Genomic DNA, 27,916 nt, shown 5'->3' on the forward strand with positions numbered 1-27,916 from the left:
TTATTTATTTACATTCACTTCTTAATGTCAGAGTATTCACTTATCTCATAATGAATATTCACTTATTCATAAGTGAATGTAATTCACTTATTCATAAGTGAATATAATTCACTTATTAATTCACGTAGCCTGTTTTGGGGGGGAGGGGGTTCGGTAATGTGCTACGTTAGACCACATGGGGGGAGGGAGGGTCTGAGCAACGTAGCTTTGTATTTTTATTTGACATACATTTTTTTGAAATTACGCGGGCAGCTCGAAAGTCAATTCGAGAAATATATGTGGACGTCCACATGAAAAGGGCCCATTTTAACACTATTGGAGTTATCTATATGGGCGTATTCCTGGCAAAATTTGGAAAATTTTGAGTGGTCTTAGAACTTTTTTGGTTAAAAATTCGCTGAGTTACGAATTTAAAAGTTTAGAACGCCAAAAACCTCATTTCGAGAAAAACGGTTACCTTGAAGATAAAAAACCAACAGGTTTAAAATTTTTAAAACCATCCCCCCCTCTTAATTTTGAAAATACGAAAAACTTTTTTTTTCTAAAAAGGACAGTTTTTCTATTAAAGAACCATTTTTTAACAAGATTAATTATTAGGTACAATTTTATTGTGTCATTTAAAGAAAAAGGATAGATATTAAACTTATTTAAAAATTTTTGACAGTTTCTATTATGAAAAAATTAACGTAATATTCAAATTTTCATTTCGACAATTACGAAAAAAAGACTCTAACATCAATATCTCTGGTTCTTCTAGGAAGTTATTCAGATAAGAATTGTTTACAGTCCAGGACACCTTAAAGATGAAAAATCAAGAGGTTTTAAATTTTTTCCTCACCTCTATTTTTAAAATACGGATTACTTTTGCAAATGACCGCCAAAATGGGCCCTTTTCAATTTTCTAAAGAACCAATGAAATCAAACAGTTAAATTATCGATAAATTAATGAAAACCGCATGATTCGACTTGTCAAAACATGTAGATTGATAATAAAAAATTTTTAAAAATTAAGATTTTGCTCCAAAATTACTAAATTGTGATTATCTCGAAAACTAGAACCGAAAATATAGGCCCTTTTCATGTGGACGTCCACATATATTGATAAAAATATATAGTGATGAAAAAATATACATATATATATATATATATATAAATATTGATTAAAATTAAGAATTAGTCTTGTATCAAACTCTTACTTGTCAAAAAAAAAAAAATAAACTGTGATTTAAAAACATTTAATATTGTTTACTATGTTTCAATACGATTTTATTGATTATTTTTAGAAAAGAGATTTTAATATTCATAAAAAAAGAAAAAAGCTACGTTCCATTAGGTAGGGGGGAGGGGGTTCGGTAATATGCTACGTTAAGCTACGTGGGGGAGGGGAGGGGTCGAAAAGTTCAAAAATCGGAGCTACGTGGTTTATGGATGGTCCCTAAGTGAATATAATTCACTTTTTTTATAAGTGAATATAATTCACTTATTTCATGTGTGAATATTCACTTATTCTACGTGGAAGAGTTTTGAAACATGGAATAAGTGAATATTCACTTAAAATAAGTGAAATTTCACTTATTCAGATTTAGAGAGTAGTAATTTTAAAAAATGAGTGACTGACACTTGTTAATAAATTAATTACCGCATATTATCGTCTCATTGGCAATCACGCTTTTCTATGAACAATAGTCAACCTTAAAATATAACATGCTTAACGGAATAAAAATTTAAGTCTTATTCTCATGTGACATGTAATGTAAAAATTACATTATTGTTATATATGTTAAAAGTGAAATAAGAAACTTCACGCGCGCTTTAGCGCGCGTTATTTGTGCTAGTTAATAATAATTTTCTTGAAACTCTGATACAATGAAAATATCCTATGGCCGGTTTGACCCACAGGCCCATTTTGAGAATATTAATATTTGTTTAAAAAAACCGCTTTAATTCATCAAAGTTTTTGGTGGTAAATATTCCTGAGGTGTGTACACGGAGAGAGAATATGGAAGATATGTTTATTACAGTATTTTTAACTTATTAATTATCAAAAATAAATTACATTTAATTACAATTAATTACTTATTTGTTATTTTGTTTCTAATAGTTTTCTAGTCAAAATTAAATAATATTATTTTCATGTCATTAACATTAAAAAATTCCATTATTCAGAAGAATTCTACACAAAATCACTATTTTTCTAAATTTATTCAGGAAAATCAGAAAAAAGGCAGAGAATTTTGTCAAAGGTGATGGAATAATATTCAATTTCAAGAATTCATAAGAAAATTCTGAATGTTATTCTTCAGCGTTGAAAAGATTTTATTTATTTCAAACTTTTCCTGTTTTTAACAATAATTAGACTTTACAGATTTAAAATTGATTTTTTTTAAATAATTTAATTATTGAAAAACTGTCGAGAGAAAAATTTTTTTTTATGAATTATTTTGGAATAATTTTTTATTTAAAAATTAAAGAAATAATTGAATTTTATGAAATTTGTATTTAAAATTGTTTTATTAAGTAATATAAATAAGTAGCAACTGTCACGCCCGCCAAATGAAGTATTTGTGCACACAAAAAAAATATGGTAAATTTGACTACTTTTTTACTATATTTCCTGTAGTTCCTATAGGCGCCCGTAACATTATTTAGTAAAATGAACTATGACAGAATAGTTAGTCTAACTGTAAAATGTAGTAATAAATACCATTTTTACAGTAAATTTAACTACTAAAACAGTTATCTTAACTATTTGCTGCACTGAAAAAAAAAGTATTGAACCAAGAAAATTTTTCTTGGTTGAAGCAAATCGTGGGATTGAATACGGCCAAGACTATTAAAGTATTGATTCAAGAAAACGATTTTCTTGACATAGGATATTTGGGAGAAGAACATATATTCTTGATCCAAGAAAATATGGAATTCGAACAAGAAGTTAGTCTTCTTATACGAAGTATGAAATGTATTAAATGAATAAAATATTTTCTTGTTCTAAGAATATATATAGTTAATTGAATTATTTTATTCGATTCATTCAATTTTTTGTAACGTTCGTTCAAGTAATTCAAGATTTAAATGAAGAAAACATTTATTTTGTGAGAGGAACAGATATTCTTGATCCAAGAAAATATTTGGAATTCGATCAAGAAATTAAGTAGCATGTAAGAAATGCAGAATATATTAATTCAAAATCATTTATGTATCAAATCAAGAAAGTATGTTCTCTGTCTGAGAAAATATTTTCTTGATTTGAGAAAATTTATAGATTTCAATGAAAAAAATACTTTCTCAATACAAGTAAATTATTTACTTAAATTACCCCCATCCCATCTTTTCTAATACTTAGGTCAAACATTTTTATTATTTAATTAATTAACATTTATATTTTTTATTTAAATAATTAAATAATTGTTATTTTACATATATATTTACATTTAATTATTACTTAACACAAATACAACAAATATACCTTGAAAGAAAATTTTCCACGGTCGGAGGAATTGAACTCGGGTTGCACGCACCAGAAGCCGTCACGCTACCACTATGCCATCCTAGCCTCAATGGACAGTTTTCAAAAACTGATATTTAAGTTGCATATACATTTGAAGAAAAATATTTTCTTGGATCAAGAATACCGGCATTGTGTTAAGTAAAAAAAAGTTTCAAAGCAAATAAATAAAATGATTCGATTCAAGAAACATGAATTCTCCAGACAATACTTTATTATTTCGCTTAAGAACATGATATTCTAGATTCAATACTTTTTGGTACTTCGGAAAAGTAAAATATTTGGTTGAAATAATTACATATTGAGTTCTGCCAAATACTAAATTGTTAATTCAAGAATTCTGTTCAATGCTAATATTTACTTGACACAAGAAAATGAATTTCTTTCTTCAAATAAATATGGGATTAATTGAATATAATTTTTAATCAACTTGAAACAAATATTTACTTATATTAACCTTCGTATTTTCTTGAATCAGGATTATATGAGCGTTGAATTAAGTAAAAACTTTTTTAAAGGAAACAAAAGAATGATTTAATTCAAGATCTTACACTTAATTGAATTGAATAAATAAAATATTTCATTCCAGAAAATATAACATTCTCGCAAGAAATTAATGTTTTTGAAACATGAGAATATAGAAATGCTTCAAGTAAAAGAAATGCTTAGATTAATTAATATATTTCTTTGAAACAAAATAATTTTTAATTGAGTTGAAACAATTATTAACTTGTATTAATCTTCCCATTTTCTTAGCTCAAGACTATGGGTGTTAGATTAAGTAAAATCTTGTTTTAAAGGAATCAAAAAAATTATTTATTTCAAGATCTTACACTTAATTGAATTGAATAAATAAAATATTTCATTCCAGAAAATATAACATTCTCGCAAGAAATTAATGATTTTGAAACATGAAAATATAGAAATGCTTCAAGTAAAAGAAATGCTTAGATTAATTAATATATTTCTTTGAAACAAAATAATTTTTAATTGAGTTGAAACAATTATTAACTTGTATTAATCTTCCCATTTTCTTGGCTCAAGACTATGGGTGTTGGATGAAATAAATAGTTGCTTTAAAGGAAATAAAAAAATGATTTGACTCAAGATACCAAATGACTCAAGGTAAATTACTTGACGTGAGAACATGATATTCTTGATTCAATACTTTTTCGAGACTTGGCACATGTAAAACAGTTCGTTTGAAACAGTAAGATATTTACTTATGTCAAACCCATATTTTCTTAGGGTGTACTTCCGATTAGCGGTTACCTCCGATTATTCTACAACTTAATATACTTACGTAATTTTGTGCCCTGATTACGAATATCATAGTGAAAATTGGAGCAAATTAGAATTTTATGGTAAAAACCATAAAAAACACCATAAACTTGTGTTTTTAGCGTATAATTAGCAAAAAACGCAAAATTTTGCAAAATGTTCTTTACAAAAGTTTTAGATCTGACCAAAATACACATTTTTTGTTCTTATCATTATTTGCTAAAATCTGTTATTTTGCGAGAAAAATGAAAAAAACCATAAATACTATAAAAACTATGGTTAAAATGAACTTTCACTTAGAAAGACATACAATTGTAACAAAATAAGGATTCTTTACGTAATTTTGTGCCCTGATTACGAAAATCATAGTAAAAATTGGCGCAAATTAAAATTTTATGGTAAAAACCATAGAAAACACCATAAAATTGTGTTTTTTGCGTATAATTAGCAAAAAAACGCAAAATTTTGCAAAATGTTGTTAACAAAAGTTTTAGATCTGACCAAAATACACATTTTTTGTTGTTATCTTGCAAGAAAAAGGTAAAAAACCATAAAATACCATAACAACTAATCAGAAAGATATTGTCTTTATAATATGAGTACTTATGCGATTTTATGTGCCTAATATAAATATGGTGATAATAATGATCATGATAATGATTGTGGCCTTGAAAAAGGCCGATTGGTTTAACTTTTTCACCTCTAATCGGAAGTATATCCTTTTCTTATTTCAATAACTTTGATCAATGCTCAAAATTACTTGACACAAGAAAATAAATTTCTTCCAATAAGAAAATATGGGTTTGTTTCAAATAAATCAGGTCAAGAAAATGCATTTACTTGATTCAATGAACTTTTTTTTCAGTGTGTTAGTCATACTAACTGCTTCATTTAGTTGCAGTAACTAAATTTTCATAGTTCCTATAGGCGCCCGTAACAAATTGTAGTTGTAACAACTGTAAAAAATAGTTAAATTAACTATTTAAAGTAGTAAAATGAAATTATTTATTTGTTTTTTAATATTATTGAGGTCCATTTTTTATATTTTCTCTTACCTATTTTTGTTCATATATAATTTATATATTAAATTCTTATACACCTTAAGGCCAACGCAGAATAGATTTGTAACCGGAACCGCAATCGTAAGCGTAACCGTAAGAATGAGTTAAAGAAGGATAGGTATATTATTGTTTATTCTTCTCTAACTCATTCTTACGCTTACGGTTACGATTGCGGTTCCGGTTACAGATCTATTCTGCGTTGGCCTTAACAGAGAAAAATCCCCAAACGCCGGGGATTGAACGCACGACCCTAACATTCGCAAACCGATAACCTAACCACCTAACCACGCTCGCACGCTACGATGACTGGCATTGTACTTGAGGACATTCTTCTTAGATTCAGTCATAATAACTACTCCGTTTACAGGGTGGCCACTTTTTTTGTAAAAAAAAATTCACGGTCATTTCCCGGTCCATTCCCGGTCATAAATTATTTTTCCCGGTCATAAATAATAACTCTGAAAATAAATTATTCAATGAAAGATTAAAAGAATTTCCTGATTTTTAGACAAAACTTTGACTTTTTCCCAAACCCTAAAAATATTTTAGTTTACTCTAAAAATAATTTTTAACTTAAATAGATTTTTTGAAATAAATATTTAATTATTATCCATTATTTTTTCATATAGTAGGTACTCAAATTTCAAAAAAAAATTCAAATTTCAAATCCTTTAAATTTGAATAATTTTTAAGAATTGCTACTGCAACTTATTAAAAATTATTTTCAAAATTTCAATTCAATTATATTCTAGAAATAACTAAAATATTTCTAAAATCCACTTGTTTACAAGACAATTTCATGAAATTTTGAATAATTTGAAAATTTTTCAATTAAATATTACATATTTAAAAACATAACTAATTTGAAAAAATGTGAATAAAAATATTTTTAAAGACTAAATTATTCAGAATTTTTAATTAAAATCTTTTAAAATTCAACTTTTCTAAAACTTCAATTTGAAATTTTTTAAAATTCAATCTATAATAATATTAGTAATATTAATTTAACATTCTAAAAAATCGAAAAATTTGCTTATGAATAATTGTAAAAAAACTAATTGATATTAATGAAAAATACGGTTTTTTAAAATTTATTTTCTAAGAAAAGAAATTTTATTTATTTTTATTTACTTTATTTATTATTCAAAAATTCATTTTTATAAATTTCGTATCACTTTTGTTCTAATTAGTTCAAATTTTTAATAATTCTTATTTGTTTTGTTATAATAATAATTGCAAAAAAATTTTTAAATTGATTTATTTTTCATTATTTTATAGAATGTGAAATTTTTTCTCTTTGAAATTTTTTTGACAAATTTAATTAAAATTATATTTTGTTTAATTATTGTTAGAAATAGAAAGAATTTAAAATTAAATTTAATATTTTCTTTTTCTAAGTCTGTTATGTTGGACAACAAAATTCATAATTTTCTTATAAATTCTATAAATTGAATATTTTTATAGTACTTTTTATAAAATTCTCTGACAAAATATATATAGATTTTATAGAAGATCATTCAATCTTTTTTAATGAAATATAGTTAATACCTAAGTCTTAAAATAAATATTTCTATTTTTTCTCACAAAGTAATGTGTGTTTTTAAAAAAAAAATTCCAAAATCCCGGTCAAGATCAAAATTCACTGTCATTTCCCGGTTTTTCCCTGTCCAAAAAAATTCACTGTCATTTCCCGGTTTTCCCGGTTTCCCGGTCCAGCGGCCACCCTGCGTTTAGTTGCAGTAACTAATTTTTTAAGCTCAAGGACTTAGTTGAAATGTAGCCAGCATATGATTTTAAATGACTCAACGATAGTGCAGTAGTTCAAAGTACTGTTGAAAATAGTTATTTTCAGAATTTCTGTAGTAAAATTATCCACTTTTTACTAGTTATAAAAAAATTAAACTTACTATTTTCATATAGTAAAAATAACATAAAAATTGTTACTTTTATGAATTTTTTAGTTATAAAAATAAATGTTTCTTACCACCATAGAGATAAATTATTAAAAGCTAGTAAGAATTGGTTCTTTTAACTACATTAAACACAAAAATAACAAATTCCAGCGGTTGTTTTTACTCTTTGGAACAGTAAATTTTAATTTATTTTGCAAATAGCAAGAAATGGATATTTCTACTACAGAAATTCCGAAAATAACTATCTTTAACAGTACTTTTAACTACTGCACTATTGTTGAGTTATTCACAATCATAATGTGTAGTAGTAATTTTAACTACATAAAACCAACGATTCAATTTTAGTTCCACTAACTATGGAAGTTTAGTTAAAATGCTGCTGAATATGGTAGTTTTAACTATATTTTTTTAACTGCACATATGTGGATGCTTTTACCACTCAAGTTTTTTCTCTGTAGAAAAAAATGATCTTTTCAACTGCATAAATTCATTTTTAAGCCTCCCAATAATAAATTAAATTTTTGAAAATTTATAACTAATTGCATAAATGCAATTATTTTCAAAAGTAATAAAATTTTTCGCAGAAATTCAATTATGTTCAAGAATTTTTTAATATTCTCGTCAAAATATCAATTATTTTTAAAAAATTTAATAAGAAATCTATTATTTATAATATTTTTATAAATTTCTTCGCAATAATTTAATTATTTTTATAAATAATAAAATTTCTTTTAGGAATTCAATTATTTTCATAAATAAAACTCATGGCAGAGTTTAAATTATTTTTAATACAATTTTAATCAAATTCATCGAAAAATGTAATTGTTCTTAAAAATTTTATGAAAAATCGTTAAAAGAAATCAATGATTTAAAAATGTTTTGATAAAATTCTTTATGAGACTTAAATTTTAAGAAATTTTAAATATTAAATAAATTATTTATTTTTGCATTTAAATTATTGAATTATCTAATAAAAATTTATTTCAAAATGAATTTCAGTTAAAGTTTTACATAATAATTGATTATTAAAAGCATTATAGCATGAATTTTAAGAAATAATTAAATTTTAAAATGGTTTCAAATCAAATTCTTTAAAAATTTGCATTTTTCATACTTATAACTAACAATTCTGTAGAATTAATTATATTAAAAAAGTTTAATTGAATTTTATCCTGAAATTATTTGAAGTGTTTATTTTTTAATTCGTATTTAATTGAAGAATTTCTGAATAATTTAAATTTCGTAAAATTGATTTGTAAACAAATGGATTTTAAAATTCTCAAAGAACTTTTTTCAAAAATTATTAAAAATAATTTATTCCTGTGAGAAAATAATAATGATTAAAATTTATTTAGAAAAGAAGTTATTGATGTGTTTTTTAAATAATTTCAGAAATTGGTAAATAAATGTAATAGAACATTTTTTGAGTGTCTAATCATTTTTAGAGTGTATCAGAATTTTCTTTAGGGTTAGGGAAGAAGTCAAAATTTTGTCAAGTAATTATAAGTTTTTCATATAAAAAAAAGAAAATATTTTGCAAGATTTATTTTTTAGAAACAAAGGAAATAATGAATAATATAATAACATTAATAATTTTTTTAAATTAATAAAAATATTTTTGAATTATTTGAGAAATAAAAATAATATTATTAAATTAAAAAATTAGTGAAAAAATAATGACGTATAATATTATCTATCAGAATATATCAAAAAGAGACGCCTTATTTTGGCCTAAATTCTAAAAGTTAGAAAAACCATTTGTTAGAATTTCAAAAGTTAGAATGTTTATTTGTTAGAATTTCCAAAAGTTAGAATGTTTATTTGTTAGAATTTCCAAAAGTTAGAATGTTTATTTGTTAGAATTACCAAAAGTTAGAATGTTTATTTGTTAGAATTATTAAAAGTTAGAATGTTTATTTGTTAGAATTTCTAAAAGTTAGAATATTTATTTGTTAGAATTTCCAAAAGTTAGAATGTTTATTTGTTAGAATTATTAAAAGTTAGAATGTTTATTTGTTAGAATTACCAAAAGTTAGAATGTTTATTTGTTAGAATTATTAAAAGTTAGAATGTTTATTTGTTAGAATTTCTAAAAGTTAGAATGTTTATTTGTTAGAATAGCCAAAAGTTAGAATATTTATTTGTTAGAATTTCTAAAAGTTCGAATGTTTATTTGTTAGAATTACCAAAAGTTAGAATGTTTATTTGTTAGAATTATTAAAAGTTAGAATGTTTATTTGTTAGAATTTCTAAAAGTTAGAATATTTATTTGTTAGAATTATTAAAAGTTAGAATGTTTATTTGTTAGATTGTCCAAAAGTTAGAATGTTTATTTGTTCGAATAGCCAGAAGTTAGAATGTTTATTTGTTAGAATTTCCAAAAGTTAGAATGTTTATTTGTTAGAATAGCCAAAAGTTAGAATATTTATTTGTTAGAATTTCTAAAAGTTCGAATGTTTATTTGTTAGAATTACCAAAAGTTAGAATGTTTATTTGTTAGAATTATTAAAAGTTAGAATGTTTATTTGTTAGAATTTCTTAAAGTTAGAATATTTATTTGTTAGAATTTCCAAAAGTTAGAATGTTTATTTGTTAGAATTATTAAAAGTTAGAATGTTTATTTGTTAGATTGTCCAAAAGTTAGAACGTTTATTTGTTAGATTCCCCAAGTGTTAGAATGTTCATTTGTTAGAATTTTTTTTGAGCAGCGAGTTTCCTTTCTATGTTACTGTTAGGCCTTAACTTCATTTACCATTTGTCCCAACAGTGTACAAGATTCTTCGTACACATGTTAGATGGAGCCAGAAGTAGTATTTACTGTATTTAAAGAAACATATGCTGTAGCAATTTTTTGATCTTGACAGTATATACACAATTTACAAAATATTAGTTTTTAATGAAAAATTCTAATACTATATGAAAAATATAATATTTTCCAGATAATAATTGAATGCTATTATTTAACTTTATATTTTTTGCCTCGTAAAATTTTATGTTTGTGTATAATAAAACTATATTAAAATGCTTTTAATATTATATATGTGACATCATAATGTCAATTTGACACAATTTTTTTGTCAAATATTTTCAGAGTTTTCTAGCGACTAAAAATGGTTAATTTAAACAGAACGAGTGATTTTTGAGCGAACTTTGGGTAAACTTTTTTTTTCTTTAGACAATATTAAATCGCAACAAAAATATCTTCGATGAAAAAAGTTACGCAATTCAAGTTTATATTTGTCCGAATTATAACTTTTACTTGTTAACCAATTAATGCGGGGTTGCCACAAGTCAGGGTAAGACAGGGAAAAGTCAAGAATTTTTAATAAAAGTACTGGAAAAAATTAAATTTTTAGAATTTATTAAAAAATTCGGAATTTTTGGGTCTTTTTTGTTTGCCTCATAAACTATGAAGTTGACAAGAATTCTAATACAAACCCTTCAATTTTTTCTATTTCTAACAATAATTTCTTTTTATGTAACTTCATTCTTGAAGAACTATCAATTATTATTCATTAAATAATTTATAAGTAATAAGTTTACTTAAAAATATCAAAATTAATTAGATTTCAAAAGAGTTGCGTTCACAACTTTATAAATAGATAAACTTCAAAGGTTTCAATTTGAAATTTTAGAAAATATCAATTATTCAATTATTTTCAAAAATTTTCCTCATTTCCATTATTTTTAATATTTACTATTTTAATAAAATTTTCCAAAAGAATTCCATTACTTGAACAAAATTTTAATAAAAATTTAACAGGAACTCAAATACTTACCAAATTTTTATAAATTTCTTCGTATATCAATTCAATTATTTTTATTTTTTTAATGAAGTTTCTCCAAAGAATTCAAATATATTCAGAGAATTGAAAAAATAGTTCTGAGAAATTCATTTATTTCGAAAAATTTAAATAAAATTATTTTAAAAGTTCTATTATTTTGAAAAATTTTGACAAAATTTTTTACAAGATTTAGTTAATTTAAAGTTCTCCTATATACAATTCAATTATCTTAAATATACAATTCTTCTTCAGAATTTAATTATTAATAAAAAAGTTGAATAAACTTCTTCTCTTGAAATCAATTATTTTCATAACTAATAAAATTTTTCTTGAGAATTCAATTATTTAAAAAAAAATTTGATAAAATGCTTTTATAAATTTGAAAAATGAAAATAAAATTGGTCATAGAATACAATTATTTTCGTAAAATACAACATTCTTCCTAGGAATACAAATAAATTTTTATTTACATTGTTCAAAGGTAATTAAAATTTAAAAATTATTATAAAATAATTCCAATAATTAGTCAAATAATTAATTTTCTGAAACTAATTGAATTACTCAAAAGAATTTTTGTATAATTTAAAAAAAACTAATTAAATTTTTGATGAATTTGAATTAAAAATTTTGAACATGATTGTTTTCCCCAAAATGTTGAAAAATAATTCTAAAATATTATTATTTTTGTATGTATTTGAATTTTTGGAAATATGTTATTGAAAACACTGAAAATATTGAAAAAAAGTATCAATTTTCTTAATTTCCCTGACAAAAAATTTTTGTCATGAAATTTTCTAGATTTTACTGACAAAAAATTTGTTTCCCTGACATCTCCCTGACTCTACTGACGTTTATCCGACCGGAAATAATTTGTAGATTTAATGATAGTTTTTTCGATTTGAAAACAAATACAAGGTGATGAAGCAATTCTGACTTCATATTCGTTTTCAGCGGGTAAAAATACTACAAGACATGTAGATCTGATTTAATAAACAGGCCACTTTTATTTTTTTGTGTACCTTTGTTAATGATTTTCAATATTATTAATGCTTCTTTCTTATTTGGATATTATTCGATAATACTCGACTTGTTGTCGCAATATCTTTTTTAAGAAAGGATTAAAAGAAAATTAAGAAAGTTTAAACAATTTTACAAAAGTAGACAAAATTTTATTCAAATCATTATCTATTATTAATAATGAAACAATATAAAAGGATTATAATTATAATTTTAATGAAAAACTTTTTGCACCGTTGTGTAAGGAGTTTTACAAAACGGGCACTTTTTTGTTGGAGTATTTTTATAAATATTCCAGCATCTTTCGCAAATTTTAAAATGTCCGCATGGCATAAATAAATGAGTGGAATATAACGTCCAACAAATGCAACTTTTTAAAATAAATTGTGTCTGTTAATAATTGTAATCAAATATTTAATTTTTTAAGTTTATTAAAATTACATTGAAATTAGAGCTGTGCAAAATTCGAACCAAACAGAGTTTTATTCGGTTTTGGACGCCGAAATGTCGAATGTCGAATATTCGATATCCGAACTGGGCTAGTTCGAATGGCGAATTTTCGACATTAGAACTAAGCTAACTCGAATGTCGAATATTCGACCTAGGCGAAAAAATTCGAACAGTTCGGTTCGAATTATTTTGCACAGCTATAATTGAAATTAATTAAATTTCTGAGGAGAATTTTATTATTTATAAAAAAATAATTTAATTCTTGCGATAAATTTGACTTCTTATAAAAATAATTGAATTGTATCGAATAATTTAATTATTAATTAAATATTAAATTTTTTCAGAAATCAAAGTTTCAAAATGCCATGCGGACATTTTAAAATTTGCGAAAGATGCTGGAATATTTATAAAAATACTCCAACAAAAAAGTGCCCGTTTTGTAAAACTCCTTACACAACGGTGCAAAAAGTTTTTCATTAAAATTATAATTATAATCCTTTTATATTGTTTCATTATTAATAATAGATAATGATTTGAATAAAATTTTGTCTACTTTTGTAAAATTGTTTAAACTTTCTTAATTTTCTTTTAATCCTTTCTTAAAAAAGATATTGCGACAACAAGTCGAGTATTATCGAATAATATCCAAATAAGAAAGAAGCATTAATAATATTGAAAATCATTAACAAAGGTACACAAAAAAATAAAAGTGGCCTGTTTATTAAATCAGATCTACATGTCTTGTAGTATTTTTACCCGCTGAAAACGAATATGAAGTCAGAATTGCTTCATCACCTTGTATTTGTTTTCAAATCGAAAAAACTATCATTAAATCTACAAATTATTTCCGGTCGGATAAACGTCAGTAGAGTCAGGGAGATGTCAGGGAAACAAATTTTTTGTCAGTAAAATCTAGAAAATTTCATGACAAAAATTTTTTGTCAGGGAAATTAAGAAAATTGATACTTTTTTTCAATATTTTCAGTGTTTTCAATAACATATTTCCAAAAATTCAAATACATACAAAAATAATAATATTTTAGAATTATTTTTCAACATTTTGGGGAAAACAATCATGTTCAAAATTTTTAATTCAAATTCATCAAAAATTTAATTAGTTTTTTTTAAATTATACAAAAATTCTTTTGAGTAATTCAATTAGTTTCAGAAAATTAATTATTTGACTAATTATTGGAATTATTTTATAATAATTTTTAAATTTTAATTACCTTTGAACAATGTAAATAAAAATTTATTTGTATTCCTAGGAAGAATGTTGTATTTTACGAAAATAATTGTATTCTATGACCAATTTTATTTTCATTTTTCAAATTTATAAAAGCATTTTATCAAATTTTTTTTTAAATAATTGAATTCTCAAGAAAAATTTTATTAGTTATGAAAATAATTGATTTCAAGAGAAGAAGTTTATTCAACTTTTTTATTAATAATTAAATTCTGAAGAAGAATTGTATATTTAAGATAATTGAATTGTATATAGGAGAACTTTAAATTAACTAAATCTTGTAAAAAATTTTGTCAAAATTTTTCAAAATAATAGAACTTTTAAAATAATTTTATTTAAATTTTTCGAAATAAATGAATTTCTCAGAACTATTTTTTCAATTCTCTGAATATATTTGAATTCTTTGGAGAAACTTCATTAAAAAAATAAAAATAATTGAATTGATATACGAAGAAATTTATAAAAATTTGGTAAGTATTTGAGTTCCTGTTAAATTTTTATTAAAATTTTGTTCAAGTAATGGAATTCTTTTGGAAAATTTTATTAAAATAGTAAATATTAAAAATAATGGAAATGAGGAAAATTTTTGAAAATAATTGAATAATTGATATTTTCTAAAATTTCAAATTGAAACCTTTGAAGTTTATCTATTTATAAAGTTGTGAACGCAACTCTTTTGAAATCTAATTAATTTTGATATTTTTAAGTAAACTTATTACTTATAAATTATTTAATGAATAATAATTGATAGTTCTTCAAGAATGAAGTTACATAAAAAGAAATTATTGTTAGAAATAGAAAAAATTGAAGGGTTTGTATTAGAATTCTTGTCAACTTCATAGTTTATGAGGCAAACAAAAAAGACCCAAAAATTCCGAATTTTTTAATAAATTCTAAAAATTTAATTTTTTCCAGTACTTTTATTAAAAATTCTTGACTTTTCCCTGTCTTACCCTGACTTGTGGCAACCCCGCATTAATTGGTTAACAAGTAAAAGTTATAATTCGGACAAATATAAACTTGAATTGCGTAACTTTTTTCATCGAAGATATTTTTGTTGCGATTTAATATTGTCTAAAGAAAAAAAAAGTTTACCCAAAGTTCGCTCAAAAATCACTCGTTCTGTTTAAATTAACCATTTTTAGTCGCTAGAAAACTCTGAAAATATTTGACAAAAAAATTGTGTCAAATTGACATTATGATGTCACATATATAATATTAAAAGCATTTTAATATAGTTTTATTATACACAAACATAAAATTTTACGAGGCAAAAAATATAAAGTTAAATAATAGCATTCAATTATTATCTGGAAAATATTATATTTTTCATATAGTATTAGAATTTTTCATTAAAAACTAATATTTTGTAAATTGTGTATATACTGTCAAGATCAAAAAATTGCTACAGCATATGTTTCTTTAAATACAGTAAATACTACTTCTGGCTCCATCTAACATGTGTACGAAGAATCTTGTACACTGTTGGGACAAATGGTAAATGAAGTTAAGGCCTAACAGTAACATAGAAAGGAAACTCGCTGCTCAAAAAAAATTCTAACAAATGAACATTCTAACACTTGGGGAATCTAACAAATAAACGTTCTAACTTTTGGACAATCTAACAAATAAACATTCTAACTTTTAATAATTCTAACAAATAAACATTCTAACTTTTGGAAATTCTAACAAATAAATATTCTAACTTTAAGAAATTCTAACAAATAAACATTCTAACTTTTAATAATTCTAACAAATAAACATTCTAACTTTTGGTAATTCTAACAAATAAACATTCGAACTTTTAGAAATTCTAACAAATAAATATTCTAACTTTTGGCTATTCTAACAAATAAACATTCTAACTTTTGGAAATTCTAACAAATAAACATTCTAACTTCTGGCTATTCGAACAAATAAACATTCTAACTTTTGGACAATCTAACAAATAAACATTCTAACTTTTAATAATTCTAACAAATAAATATTCTAACTTTTAGAAATTCTAACAAATAAACATTCTAACTTTTAATAATTCTAACAAATAAACATTCTAACTTTTGGTAATTCTAACAAATAAACATTCGAACTTTTAGAAATTCTAACAAATAAATATTCTAACTTTTGGCTATTCTAACAAATAAACATTCTAACTTTTAGAAATTCTAACAAATAAACATTCTAACTTTTAATAATTCTAACAAATAAACATTCTAACTTTTGGTAATTCTAACAAATAAACATTCTAACTTTTAATAATTCTAACAAATAAACATTCTAACTTTTGGAAATTCTAACAAATAAATATTCTAACTTTTAGAAATTCTAACAAATAAACATTCTAACTTTTAATAATTCTAACAAATAAACATTCTAACTTTTGGTAATTCTAACAAATAAACATTCTAACTTTTGGAAATTCTAACAAATAAACATTCTAACTTTTGGAAATTCTAACAAATAAACATTCTAACTTTTGAAATTCTAACAAATGGTTTTTCTAACTTTTAGAATTTAGGCCAAAATAAGGCGTCTCATCAAAAAAACAAAAGCATGCACAATAGTCTAACTTCAAGTGTAGACAGACTGGACAGACCAGGACAGACTGGACAGAATGGACAGAATACGACGATTATTATAGTTAATTAGAATGCTTTTTTCATTAAAATATTTACTTCCAATGAAAAATAATTATCTTCCAATGAGAATTAGACGTTTTAATATTGTTTTCCTGATAATTTCAAACATTTTTGTTTTGTTATTAAAAAAATTATTTATTTAATTAAAATCCAATCCTGTATTATTATTTACATTATTACAACCATTGTTCACATGATTCTTTATGTTTCTTGTTATTGTAGCCACCTTATTTTCATAAATAATAATAAATATAATTATTATAAATATTCAATGAATTTGTCAAGAACACTAATTGTGAAATGACGCTTTATCAAAAAATAAACAGTGAAAGGTAACAGAAGACTAGTAAAATTAATAAAAGTGTGTTCTGTTAAATTTACAAACTTTTATTGCTTTTTCAATCAAATTACGGACTTTACGGACCTTTTTTTTAAAAAACGGACTTTTACGGTATTTACGGACCTAGTTCGAGCTCTGTAAATAAAATAAATTACTATATAATTGCTAATTAAATAGAGCAAACAAAGTTTTTCAATTTTCACATGGAATTTTATTAATATTAATTTATTACTATTTCTTTCTCTAGAAAATACCATTTAGTATAATATTAAACAATATTTCAGTCACTTAATTAAGAATGTGATAGATTCGAATTTCAAAACAAGAGTTAGATTAGTTTTATTTTATATCATATCTCTTACGAAACCTATAATATGTCGTTAGTTATTTTAAAACGCATTTTTTTAGAATAAAAATTCTTAAAAACAATATTGTTTACAATGGACTAAAAAATTCATTAGTAATTTGTACATAGATCATGTCATTATTTGCTTTTTTAAAACTGAGATTATCCTATACCTGAAGGGAAACTATCTCTCACTTGAGAGAAATTCTTCAAGAAATGTTAAAAATATTATAAACTCAAAGAATTAATGTACATATGTATATGTAAATGGGTCAAGGTTAACAAGGCCACCCCTTGGCATCACATTCGCACTCCTAGGCTCTGGGGTTGATAACACACACACACACACAAACAAACAAAACACTTTTAAACCCACAGACTTATTGATTAAATTCTAACATTCAAATGTTATGACTTTTTCAAATTTCTCAATTTTCTTTTTCATCTAAAGTTGGACAGCTCGTACAACTTTAAAATAAACATTTTTGTTCAATTAATTAATTTATTTATTTTGGAAAAAAATAATTTTCAAGCTTTCTATTTTAAATTTTCCATGGACATTTTTTAAAATGAGAACAAATTTGAATTTTAATGTTGTTCAAATCGAATAATATTTCCCCTGAAACTAATAAATATAATCAAAAATCTATTAAAGTTCTAAATAATTAATATATCGCGAGAGAGAATATATTTCTCTATTTTGCTTAAAAAATTAGTATAAAAATTTTTTTTTCTTTTGTAAAATAAAACAATGACGTAATTATTACTTTTTTTAAACATTGAAAATAACAGGATTTGACTTGAAATTATACTAAAAAGTAATGGCTCGCAGCCAATATTCCCCAGTCTACTCCAATCTTTTACTCTCAAAGGTTAAGTCTATGTGTCTGAGTCATTTTCTAAAATTAAATTGAAAATATATTTTGTATAGAAATAGTGAATTATCGTTTTAAAATGATATAATACTCGCGCTATCGTAATTTTCATCTATAATAGATAATTACGGATTTAATGAAACGGGTTATAATATTGATTATAATATTGATTATAATATTGATTTAAGCGCTTCATTCAAAGAGACAAGTATAATATACGTAAAATTAAACGTACAAGCAAAGTTTGAAATACATTTTTCTATAAATTATATTTTGCCATTTTTTTGAATAACTATCACAGTTCACACGTAAAATGTTAATTGAAGAAAAATGTAGGTGCTATTTTTAATAAAAATATAAGTTTAGAACTGAATCTAGTTCTGATTCGTTTTGGAGAGATTTTACTAGTACTGACCTGGTATGAACCAGTTTTTGAGCGTAATATTACGGATACATCGATAACCTATTATCTGCAAAATTTTTATAATATCAAAGTATATTGCAATCGGTCAAAATCAATTTATTACATATTTTTAGAATAACATTCGAGTTGAATAGAATTACTTGTCTATTTTGAAAAGGATGGTTATTTTTATGTCATATATCTTAATTAAGTCAATTAACATAAAATGCGGGCGAAATAACTTTGCTTGAAACAAGTTATTTGAAACAAGTTGAGTATTTTATAAATAACAATAGAAAATAAATTAAATTAAATTTCTTGTTAGTCACAAGCCACAACACAAAAATTTTGTTCTTTAATGACTCATAATTGCTTAGGAAATGAACTCGAAGCATGTGTTGCATTGTAGTTATTAATATGACTGGGTCATTCAACTTATCTCTATTCAAACAATTTGGATTAGATGAAATAAATTTCTGTCCTAACATTCAAATTACAAAATTAGGCTAAATAAATAAATTCTGGAGTTAAGTGTTTATTTATATAAAATCACTGCTATAACCTTGGCTTTATTTATACGTTTTCGTGTAAATTAAACTAGGAATTTGAATTTATCAGTTATGTTTTTCTATTTTTTCTGAAAATTAGGCAGAAACAAATAAATTGTCAATTGCTTGCTGCTAAAATAATTTTTCTTTAAACAATCAATCTTCAGAAGTTGGGCAATATTGTTTAATGAATACTATTCTTATCACGAATCAATTAATATCTCACAATTTCGTAAAATGATTAAAGAGAAAAAATAAACGCGTTTCCTAAATGTTGTTCTATTTTCTTTAAAAACGATTAAAAATATTAATATATATATATATATATATAATTAGTGCCTGGAATAAAAATGAAGAAACAAATCGAGCTGCCTTCTTTATGAATGATACCTACAAAGAAACTTGTTTGTTTTTAGACCGAAAGTGATTTCATTCATAGCCTTTATCAGCGAGTACAGTGAGGCGAATGAGGCGAGTGAGGCATACAAAGAATTTTGTTTCGCGTTCTCAGCACTTCAGAGAGTATAAAATAAATCCTAGAATCCTATTAAATTATCTAACTTGACAATTATTTCTTACAATGCACACCTGGAGATAAATGCACAAAAATCAAATAGACATGTTAAACATTCCGCAAGTCAGATTTCGTATTTCATAACCATTGATTATAAGCAGGGGCGTTTTATTTCTTTTTCTCGCAAAAGATTCAAGTTTCTATCAATTTTCATATTATTTTCCTTAAAAAGTATTATTTTCCATTAACTTACTCATTAGATTTGAAATGAACGGAAAAATCTTTTCCCAAGTTAATCCATTCCTTTGATATTTCACTTTCTGAAGTAACATACTTGGTGCAAAAATAAACCACATTAACCTCAAAGATACGATTATCCTGGAATTCGTAAACAACACGCTGAGCATCGCTGGCAGCCTGTACTTTTCGTAATTCATTTTTTGCTTCACAATCCTTTTCATTTACTGACCAGATGAGTTGGAGATCGGCGTGAAGGTTCGTACCATTAACTTCAGCCAGGATACCAAACTTGGACACATTTGATTCACTCACAGGTAAAATGCGAATACTCGATAAATCTATTCTACTTATTGTGGAATTTGACTTTGTGCTAACCTGAGGAAGCACGAAAGCATTCGCTAGGTGAACCGATAAAAGAATAAATAAAACAACAACCGGCAACCTCGAGTAATCAACATGACGCGCCATAATGCGACAAAGTCAACGCGACAACTTCACTCCGTTACATTTTCTCCTGTATTTATAACCTCCAACACATATGAAACATGATCATGCGCAATCAACCACTTTATATTCTCTAAAAAATATAAATCTGTATGCATTAAATTCAAACCAATTCAAACATTGTCTTATAAAACTTATTATAAGTTTGGATAAATTTTTAAATAATTTCTTTCACTTTTTTAAATTTAAACAAATTTAATTCCATTTAATCACGTTTTTGTTATAATTTTCTTAAACCTTTTTTGAATATAATTGGAAACAAATATAAAATATTCGACCAATAACGAAAACGTTTTCTTTTGGAAGACCAATAGAGTTTGTTGTACAATGCACATGACAAATACATTAATGGCGACTTGGCGGGAATTGGAAAAAATCACGTGATTTTCAGTTGGCATGGCTGGCATTGTGCAGTGAATTCGTCAACACGGTCAACGCCGACCCCGCCACAACATGAATAGTGTCTGTCAATGTCATTAAAGTAGATAATTTAAAAACTACTTCTATTTACGAATGTTCCAGCTGTAATTTAATTCGGAAAAGTACATCATTATGCCTGAAGGTACGTTTTTTTCAAGAAAATTACATTTTTCTGTCATCAATTGGTTTAAAATGCATTGTTTATAGGTTAGGTTTATATTTAACGTATATCTATTCTTTTATATTTACCATATTTACTTTAAAGCATTTAATGACAAAAAATATTAATTTAAAATTCTTTTGTAATGATGAGTTTATTTGAAATTAATATGTATACTTATTCTTCTTTTAGCATTGTTGAATGAAAAGCGGCAAATAATTTACGTCATAAAACATTTCAAATTTGAAGAATTAGAAAATAGTGTTGTTCCACTTTTTCCTGAAACGTCATGGAAAAAGATCAGATCCGATTTAATAGAAAATCAGCAAAGGCTGTCTGTTTTGAATGTGTCAAAATTAATATCAAAATTAATCGATGTAAGTTTTAATAAAATTATTTTTAATTTACTATTGAATTTGAAGACTTTAATACTATTTTTTATTTTACATGTATGCAGGATTGCAAATTGTCAAATAAGAATCTAAGAAGCCGGCTTTCATTACTAGAAGTAATGGGTAAATATATTAAAAATCATTACTTCTTTCTTATTTATCATATACTTGTTCTATTCTATTGGTAAAAAGATGACATCAGTATTCTATTTTCTAGACATCAGTAGGCACCATATGAAAAAAACGTGGTACAGTTTTGAAATGTTGAATCTCAAGGAAAAAGTACATTTTATGACAAAAAGTGAAATCGAAACAGAAATAATGGAATTGTTTCGTGAACGTAATATAAATGCTGACGTACATACGGCAATTTATGATGGTTTTATGTTTGTCGCAATAAGAGAAAAACCAAACCAAAAGAAATTTAATCGATTCAATACAATTTTCTTTGCTCTAATTTTGGGTCACGATCATTTTTTCTGCTCGAAAAAAACTTTGACCAACCCATTTATTAAAGTAATTTCAAATACCATGGGATATAATGAATGCAAACGTATTCAATTATTTGGGAAAAATATAAAGTCACTTCTAAAATTAATGTGGCAGAAAAGGCAAGGTGCCATTAATACTGTCACTGCTGACGTGCCATATCAAGATCACAAACCATTGATCACGTATGTTTCTATTCCTTTTTATGTTTCTATCTATATTTCCACACTTTGTTTAATAAAACAATTTTTTTATTTACAATTCAAGGAGTACGGGTATTAACTTCACACAAGCCAAAAATAGAAAACAATATGTTGAAACATTTTTCGGACCCAATCCACCCCAAGTGGAAACATTAGCATTACAATGTGCAAATTCAGCGTGGTATGACGAAGAGTCCTTCGAAAAATCACAAGATAATTTCAATGTTGCGTAAGTGTTTAATAATTTAAATTATAATATTATTTTCATTTATTCTTGGTAATAACCAATAATAACTATTATTGAATTGTGTTTAGATGGGATTTCAAAAGCGTAAACATCAATAATTTTATACAAAATATAATAAAGGAAAAAATCCTTCCATTGCCAATGCCGGCTTATTTATCCGAATGGACAACATCTGGAAGAAATTTTATGAATTTAGAGGAAACGTGAATTTTGTTTATTGACGACAAATCAATTTGATGATTTGATGTAATGTAAGCACTTTTATTTTATTTTGAATAACTCGCTTGTGTTCACTAAAATTTAACGTTTTGTACTAATAAAAAATGTGTTACTGTCATTTCAATATTGTAAATTTTTGTAAAATTATGTAGATTAGAATTAAATAATAATTTAATTTTAAATGTTATTTTTCCTTAATTCTAAGTTTATAGAATGAAGAATTTCTTTTAGGTTACTTTAAATTACATATTGGTCAATTTGTATAGAAAAAATTGTTTATTAAAATCTGTATAAATGATTTTGAAATTGAATCGTATAAAAATTCATATTTTTCCATTTAATCTGACATATCTTCATGGTCATCGTCATCATCTTCTTCGGAAGTAACGTCAGGATCTTCAATTTGCATTAGACATCTGGCACATTGGCATATAAACAAATACTGTGAACTTAGAGCTTTTTGCCGAGAATGTCTACTTCTTTCCAGGAGACATTCATCCAGATATGCGATGCAAACTTCTTCTTCAGGTTCAATATCCCGAATTGCCTTCAAGACTAAAGTACTATTTGAATATGGAAATTCAACAACGGCATTCGGTAAGCAACTGTGATTTATTGTTGATTGAAGTGTGTACAATCCAGAGCCTTCATTATTCAAGAAAGTGCCAACAACTAAAAACAAATTACATTCCTTCATCATTATTTTTTCCATGAAATAAAAATTATTAATTACCTTCTTCCATGTCGTCGTAAATTTTATCAATGAGTTTATCAACTTGCATTCTTTGATCATCGGGTAATTCTAAATTCGTAACATTTTTAACCCATCGACTAAAAGCACTTGTACCAATTCCTTGACCATTTGTGCCCACTAATGCCAATAAACTTTTGAAACCTTCTGGCGTAAACCACTAGAAATCATTTTTTTTTTAATAAAGAAAAGAAAAGAAAATACTGAGGTATTCAGTTAACTTACGTCTTGTACAAATTCAGCATTTAAAACACTTTGCATTGTCTTTCTTAATATATCAATTTGACCAACGAATTTCTCGCCAAGTAAATTGTGTGCTATTTCTTGTGTTTCATTTGTTGTTCGATGACAAAATTGAGAGAAAATTGATCTAATGTTATCTTTATCATTGGATTGATTAATTAATGCAACCATTCGTGCTAGTAACATTACAGTTGCTGTTTCCGGTGGGTAGTGCAGCTGTTTCCACGTGTCATTTAATTGCACAAGTGGATGAAGATGATTCTTACTTCTCGAATGTAAACAAAGACTTTTATGGAATCTAGATAATTTGGAAAATTATTATTAAAATCGCATGAATGAAAAAATATAGCATTTTTCGTTTGTTAATTTACCTTTGTAATGCTTGAATTTTGCATTCATGAGTGCAATATTTTACTCCACACAATTCACATTCTGTGATTAATTCGCTTTTAGTCTCACAACATTCTGGATAGGGTAAAATAATATTTGATTTTTCGGAAAGTCGACGTACATTCTCTTCAGCAGTTTCTAGGGGTTTTAAACAATTATCACATGCTGAATATCCGTATTCAGCATTCCAAGAGAATTGACAGCAAATAAATGGTTTTTCCTCAAATATTGTATCACCTTCTTTAAAAGAACCAAGTGCAAAAAGTCCTTTGCCCTTTTATTTTAAGCAAAATAATTAAAGGTCTAACATTTTTAATCGATTAATTAAATAAAAATGATAAAAATATTAGGATATTAAAGATTTACAGCAACAAAACATATTTTAAAAGTGCATCAAAATTTAATTTTCAAACCGAATAATAAATAAATATCTTAATAATAAGTAAATGACGTGTTGTTTACCTTTTCATTACTTATTATTCTTACTTGAACGCCTTCCATTATTTATATTTATATTTATTGTGTATAAAATAAAATTCAATTGTTAATGTTATTAATCGGCACGATTGGCGCTGAAACATAACCTACAAAAATATGACACATTTCCTGCGAAGCCTACGTAAAGGCGCTCGCACAGCTCTACTGCCAGGACTGCCAGCATGAGAGTATAAGAGAGAAAAAACATGAAATTTGAATTTTCTGACTTACTTACTCTCATGTGTTACCATGACAACTATGCATGCATTGGCATGCATGCAGAGCTGTGAGAGCGTCTTAAGGCGCTCTCACAGCTAGTAGGCAGCATATAAATTTGGAGACGCCTTATTTTGGCCTAAATTCTAAAAGTTAGAAAAACCATTTGTTAGAATTTCAAAAGTTAGAATGTTTATTTGTTAGAATTTCCAAAAGTTAGAATGTTTATTTGTTAGAATTTCCAAAAGTTAGAATGTTTATTTGTTAGAATTACCAAAAGTTAGAATGTTTATTTGTTAGAATTATTAAAAGTTAGAATGTTTATTTGTTAGAATTTCTAAAAGTTAGAATATTTATTTGTTAGAATTTCCAAAAGTTAGAATGTTTATTTGTTAGAATTATTAAAAGTTAGAATGTTTATTTGTTAGAATTACCAAAAGTTAGAATGTTTATTTGTTAGAATTATTAAAAGTTAGAATGTTTATTTGTTAGAATTTCTAAAAGTTAGAATGTTTATTTGTTAGAATAGCCAAAAGTTAGAATATTTATTTGTTAGAATTTCTAAAAGTTCGAATGTTTATTTGTTAGAATTACCAAAAGTTAGAATGTTTATTTGTTAGAATTATTAAAAGTTAGAATGTTTATTTGTTAGAATTTCTAAAAGTTAGAATATTTATTTGTTAGAATTATTAAAAGTTAGAATGTTTATTTGTTAGATTTTCCAAAAGTTAGAATGTTTATTTGTTCGAATAGCCAGAAGTTAGAATGTTTATTTGTTAGAATTTCCAAAAGTTAGAATGTTTATTTGTTAGAATAGCCAAAAGTTAGAATATTTATTTGTTAGAATTTCTAAAAGTTCGAATGTTTATTTGTTAGAATTACCAAAAGTTAGAATGTTTATTTGTTAGAATTATTAAAAGTTAGAATGTTTATTTGTTAGAATTTCTTAAAGTTAGAATATTTATTTGTTAGAATTTCCAAAAGTTAGAATGTTTATTTGTTAGAATTATTAAAAGTTAGAATGTTTATTTGTTAGATTGTCCAAAAGTTAGAACGTTTATTTGTTAGATTCCCCAAGTGTTAGAATGTTCATTTGTTAGAATTTTTTTTGAGCAGCGAGTTTCCTTTCTATGTTACTGTTAGGCCTTAACTTCATTTACCATTTGTCCCAACAGTGTACAAGATTCTTCGTACACATGTTAGATGGAGCCAGAAGTAGTATTTACTGTATTTAAAGAAACATATGCTGTAGCAATTTTTTGATCTTGACAGTATATACACAATTTACAAAATATTAGTTTTTAATGAAAAATTCTAATACTATATGAAAAATATAATATTTTCCAGATAATAATTGAATGCTATTATTTAACTTTATATTTTTTGCCTCGTAAAATTTTATGTTTGTGTATAATAAAACTATATTAAAATGCTTTTAATATTATATATGTGACATCATAATGTCAATTTGACACAATTTTTTTGTCAAATATTTTCAGAGTTTTCTAGCGACTAAAAATGGTTAATTTAAACAGAACGAGTGATTTTTGAGCGAACTTTGGGTAAACTTTTTTTTTCTTTAGACAATATTAAATCGCAACAAAAATATCTTCGATGAAAAAAGTTACGCAATTCAAGTTTATATTTGTCCGAATTATAACTTTTACTTGTTAACCAATTAATGCGGGGTTGCCACAAGTCAGGGTAAGACAGGGAAAAGTCAAGAATTTTTAATAAAAGTACTGGAAAAAATTAAATTTTTAGAATTTATTAAAAAATTCGGAATTTTTGGGTCTTTTTTGTTTGCCTCATAAACTATGAAGTTGACAAGAATTCTAATACAAACCCTTCAATTTTTTCTATTTCTAACAATAATTTCTTTTTATGTAACTTCATTCTTGAAGAACTATCAATTATTATTCATTAAATAATTTATAAGTAATAAGTTTACTTAAAAATATCAAAATTAATTAGATTTCAAAAGAGTTGCGTTCACAACTTTATAAATAGATAAACTTCAAAGGTTTCAATTTGAAATTTTAGAAAATATCAATTATTCAATTATTTTCAAAAATTTTCCTCATTTCCATTATTTTTAATATTTACTATTTTAATAAAATTTTCCAAAAGAATTCCATTACTTGAACAAAATTTTAATAAAAATTTAACAGGAACTCAAATACTTACCAAATTTTTATAAATTTCTTCGTATATCAATTCAATTATTTTTATTTTTTTAATGAAGTTTCTCCAAAGAATTCAAATATATTCAGAGAATTGAAAAAATAGTTCTGAGAAATTCATTTATTTCGAAAAATTTAAATAAAATTATTTTAAAAGTTCTATTATTTTGAAAAATTTTGACAAAATTTTTTACAAGATTTAGTTAATTTAAAGTTCTCCTATATACAATTCAATTATCTTAAATATACAATTCTTCTTCAGAATTTAATTATTAATAAAAAAGTTGAATAAACTTCTTCTCTTGAAATCAATTATTTTCATAACTAATAAAATTTTTCTTGAGAATTCAATTATTTAAAAAAAAATTTGATAAAATGCTTTTATAAATTTGAAAAATGAAAATAAAATTGGTCATAGAATACAATTATTTTCGTAAAATACAACATTCTTCCTAGGAATACAAATAAATTTTTATTTACATTGTTCAAAGGTAATTAAAATTTAAAAATTATTATAAAATAATTCCAATAATTAGTCAAATAATTAATTTTCTGAAACTAATTGAATTACTCAAAAGAATTTTTGTATAATTTAAAAAAAACTAATTAAATTTTTGATGAATTTGAATTAAAAATTTTGAACATGATTGTTTTCCCCAAAATGTTGAAAAATAATTCTAAAATATTATTATTTTTGTATGTATTTGAATTTTTGGAAATATGTTATTGAAAACACTGAAAATATTGAAAAAAAGTATCAATTTTCTTAATTTCCCTGACAAAAAATTTTTGTCATGAAATTTTCTAGATTTTACTGACAAAAAATTTGTTTCCCTGACATCTCCCTGACTCTACTGAC

The 27,916-nt window shown here is 24.7% G+C and overlaps 3 protein-coding genes across 6 annotated transcripts in view; 1 reads left to right on the forward strand and 2 right to left on the reverse strand.

Annotated features, from left to right (window-relative positions):
• The window catches only part of LOC122502424 (unextended protein), a 49,588-nt gene extending 28,907 nt beyond the window's left edge, over positions 1–20,681 (reverse strand). Inside the window, exon 1 of one of the 2 annotated variants that reach the window (XM_043612464.1) lies at positions 20,177–20,681. In XM_043612464.1, coding sequence (XP_043468399.1) covers positions 20,177–20,631 — 455 coding nt within the window. In that variant the 5' untranslated portion in view covers positions 20,632–20,681. The remainder of the gene's footprint in view (positions 1–20,176) is intronic. The other variant, XM_043612463.1, reaches the window with a different exon arrangement.
• The window catches only part of LOC122502427, a 30,375-nt gene extending 7,226 nt beyond the window's left edge, over positions 1–23,149 (forward strand). The window contains exons 2-8 of one of the 3 annotated variants that reach the window (XM_043612472.1): positions 20,974–21,229; positions 21,440–21,624; positions 21,705–21,762; positions 21,842–22,313; positions 22,396–22,560; positions 22,647–22,829; positions 23,029–23,149. In XM_043612472.1, coding sequence (XP_043468407.1) covers positions 21,220–21,229; positions 21,440–21,624; positions 21,705–21,762; positions 21,842–22,313; positions 22,396–22,560; positions 22,647–22,785 — 1,029 coding nt within the window. In that variant the 5' untranslated portion in view covers positions 20,974–21,219 and the 3' untranslated portion in view covers positions 22,786–22,829; positions 23,029–23,149. Of the gene's footprint in view, positions 1–20,973; positions 21,230–21,439; positions 21,625–21,704; positions 21,763–21,841; positions 22,314–22,395; positions 22,561–22,646; positions 22,953–23,028 lie in introns of those variants that run through there. The other 2 variants (XM_043612471.1, XM_043612473.1) reach the window with 2 other exon arrangements.
• Positions 23,055–24,811, reverse strand: LOC122502426 (SET and MYND domain-containing protein 5). Its single transcript, XM_043612470.1, has 5 exons — positions 24,644–24,811; positions 24,163–24,455; positions 23,774–24,089; positions 23,531–23,708; positions 23,055–23,469 (listed from the first exon to the last, which is right to left on the reverse strand). The coding sequence occupies exons 1-5, from the start codon at positions 24,680–24,682 to the stop codon at positions 23,135–23,137; spliced, it is 1,161 nt and encodes a 386-aa protein (XP_043468405.1). The 5' UTR covers positions 24,683–24,811; the 3' UTR covers positions 23,055–23,134.
• Between the last annotated feature and the right edge of the window lie 3,105 nt (positions 24,812–27,916).

This window comes from Leptopilina heterotoma, unplaced genomic scaffold (genome assembly GCF_015476425.1).
Source record: "Leptopilina heterotoma isolate Lh14 unplaced genomic scaffold, ASM1547642v1 Lhet_228, whole genome shotgun sequence".
NCBI classification, from domain to species: Eukaryota; Metazoa; Arthropoda; class Insecta; order Hymenoptera; family Figitidae; genus Leptopilina; species Leptopilina heterotoma.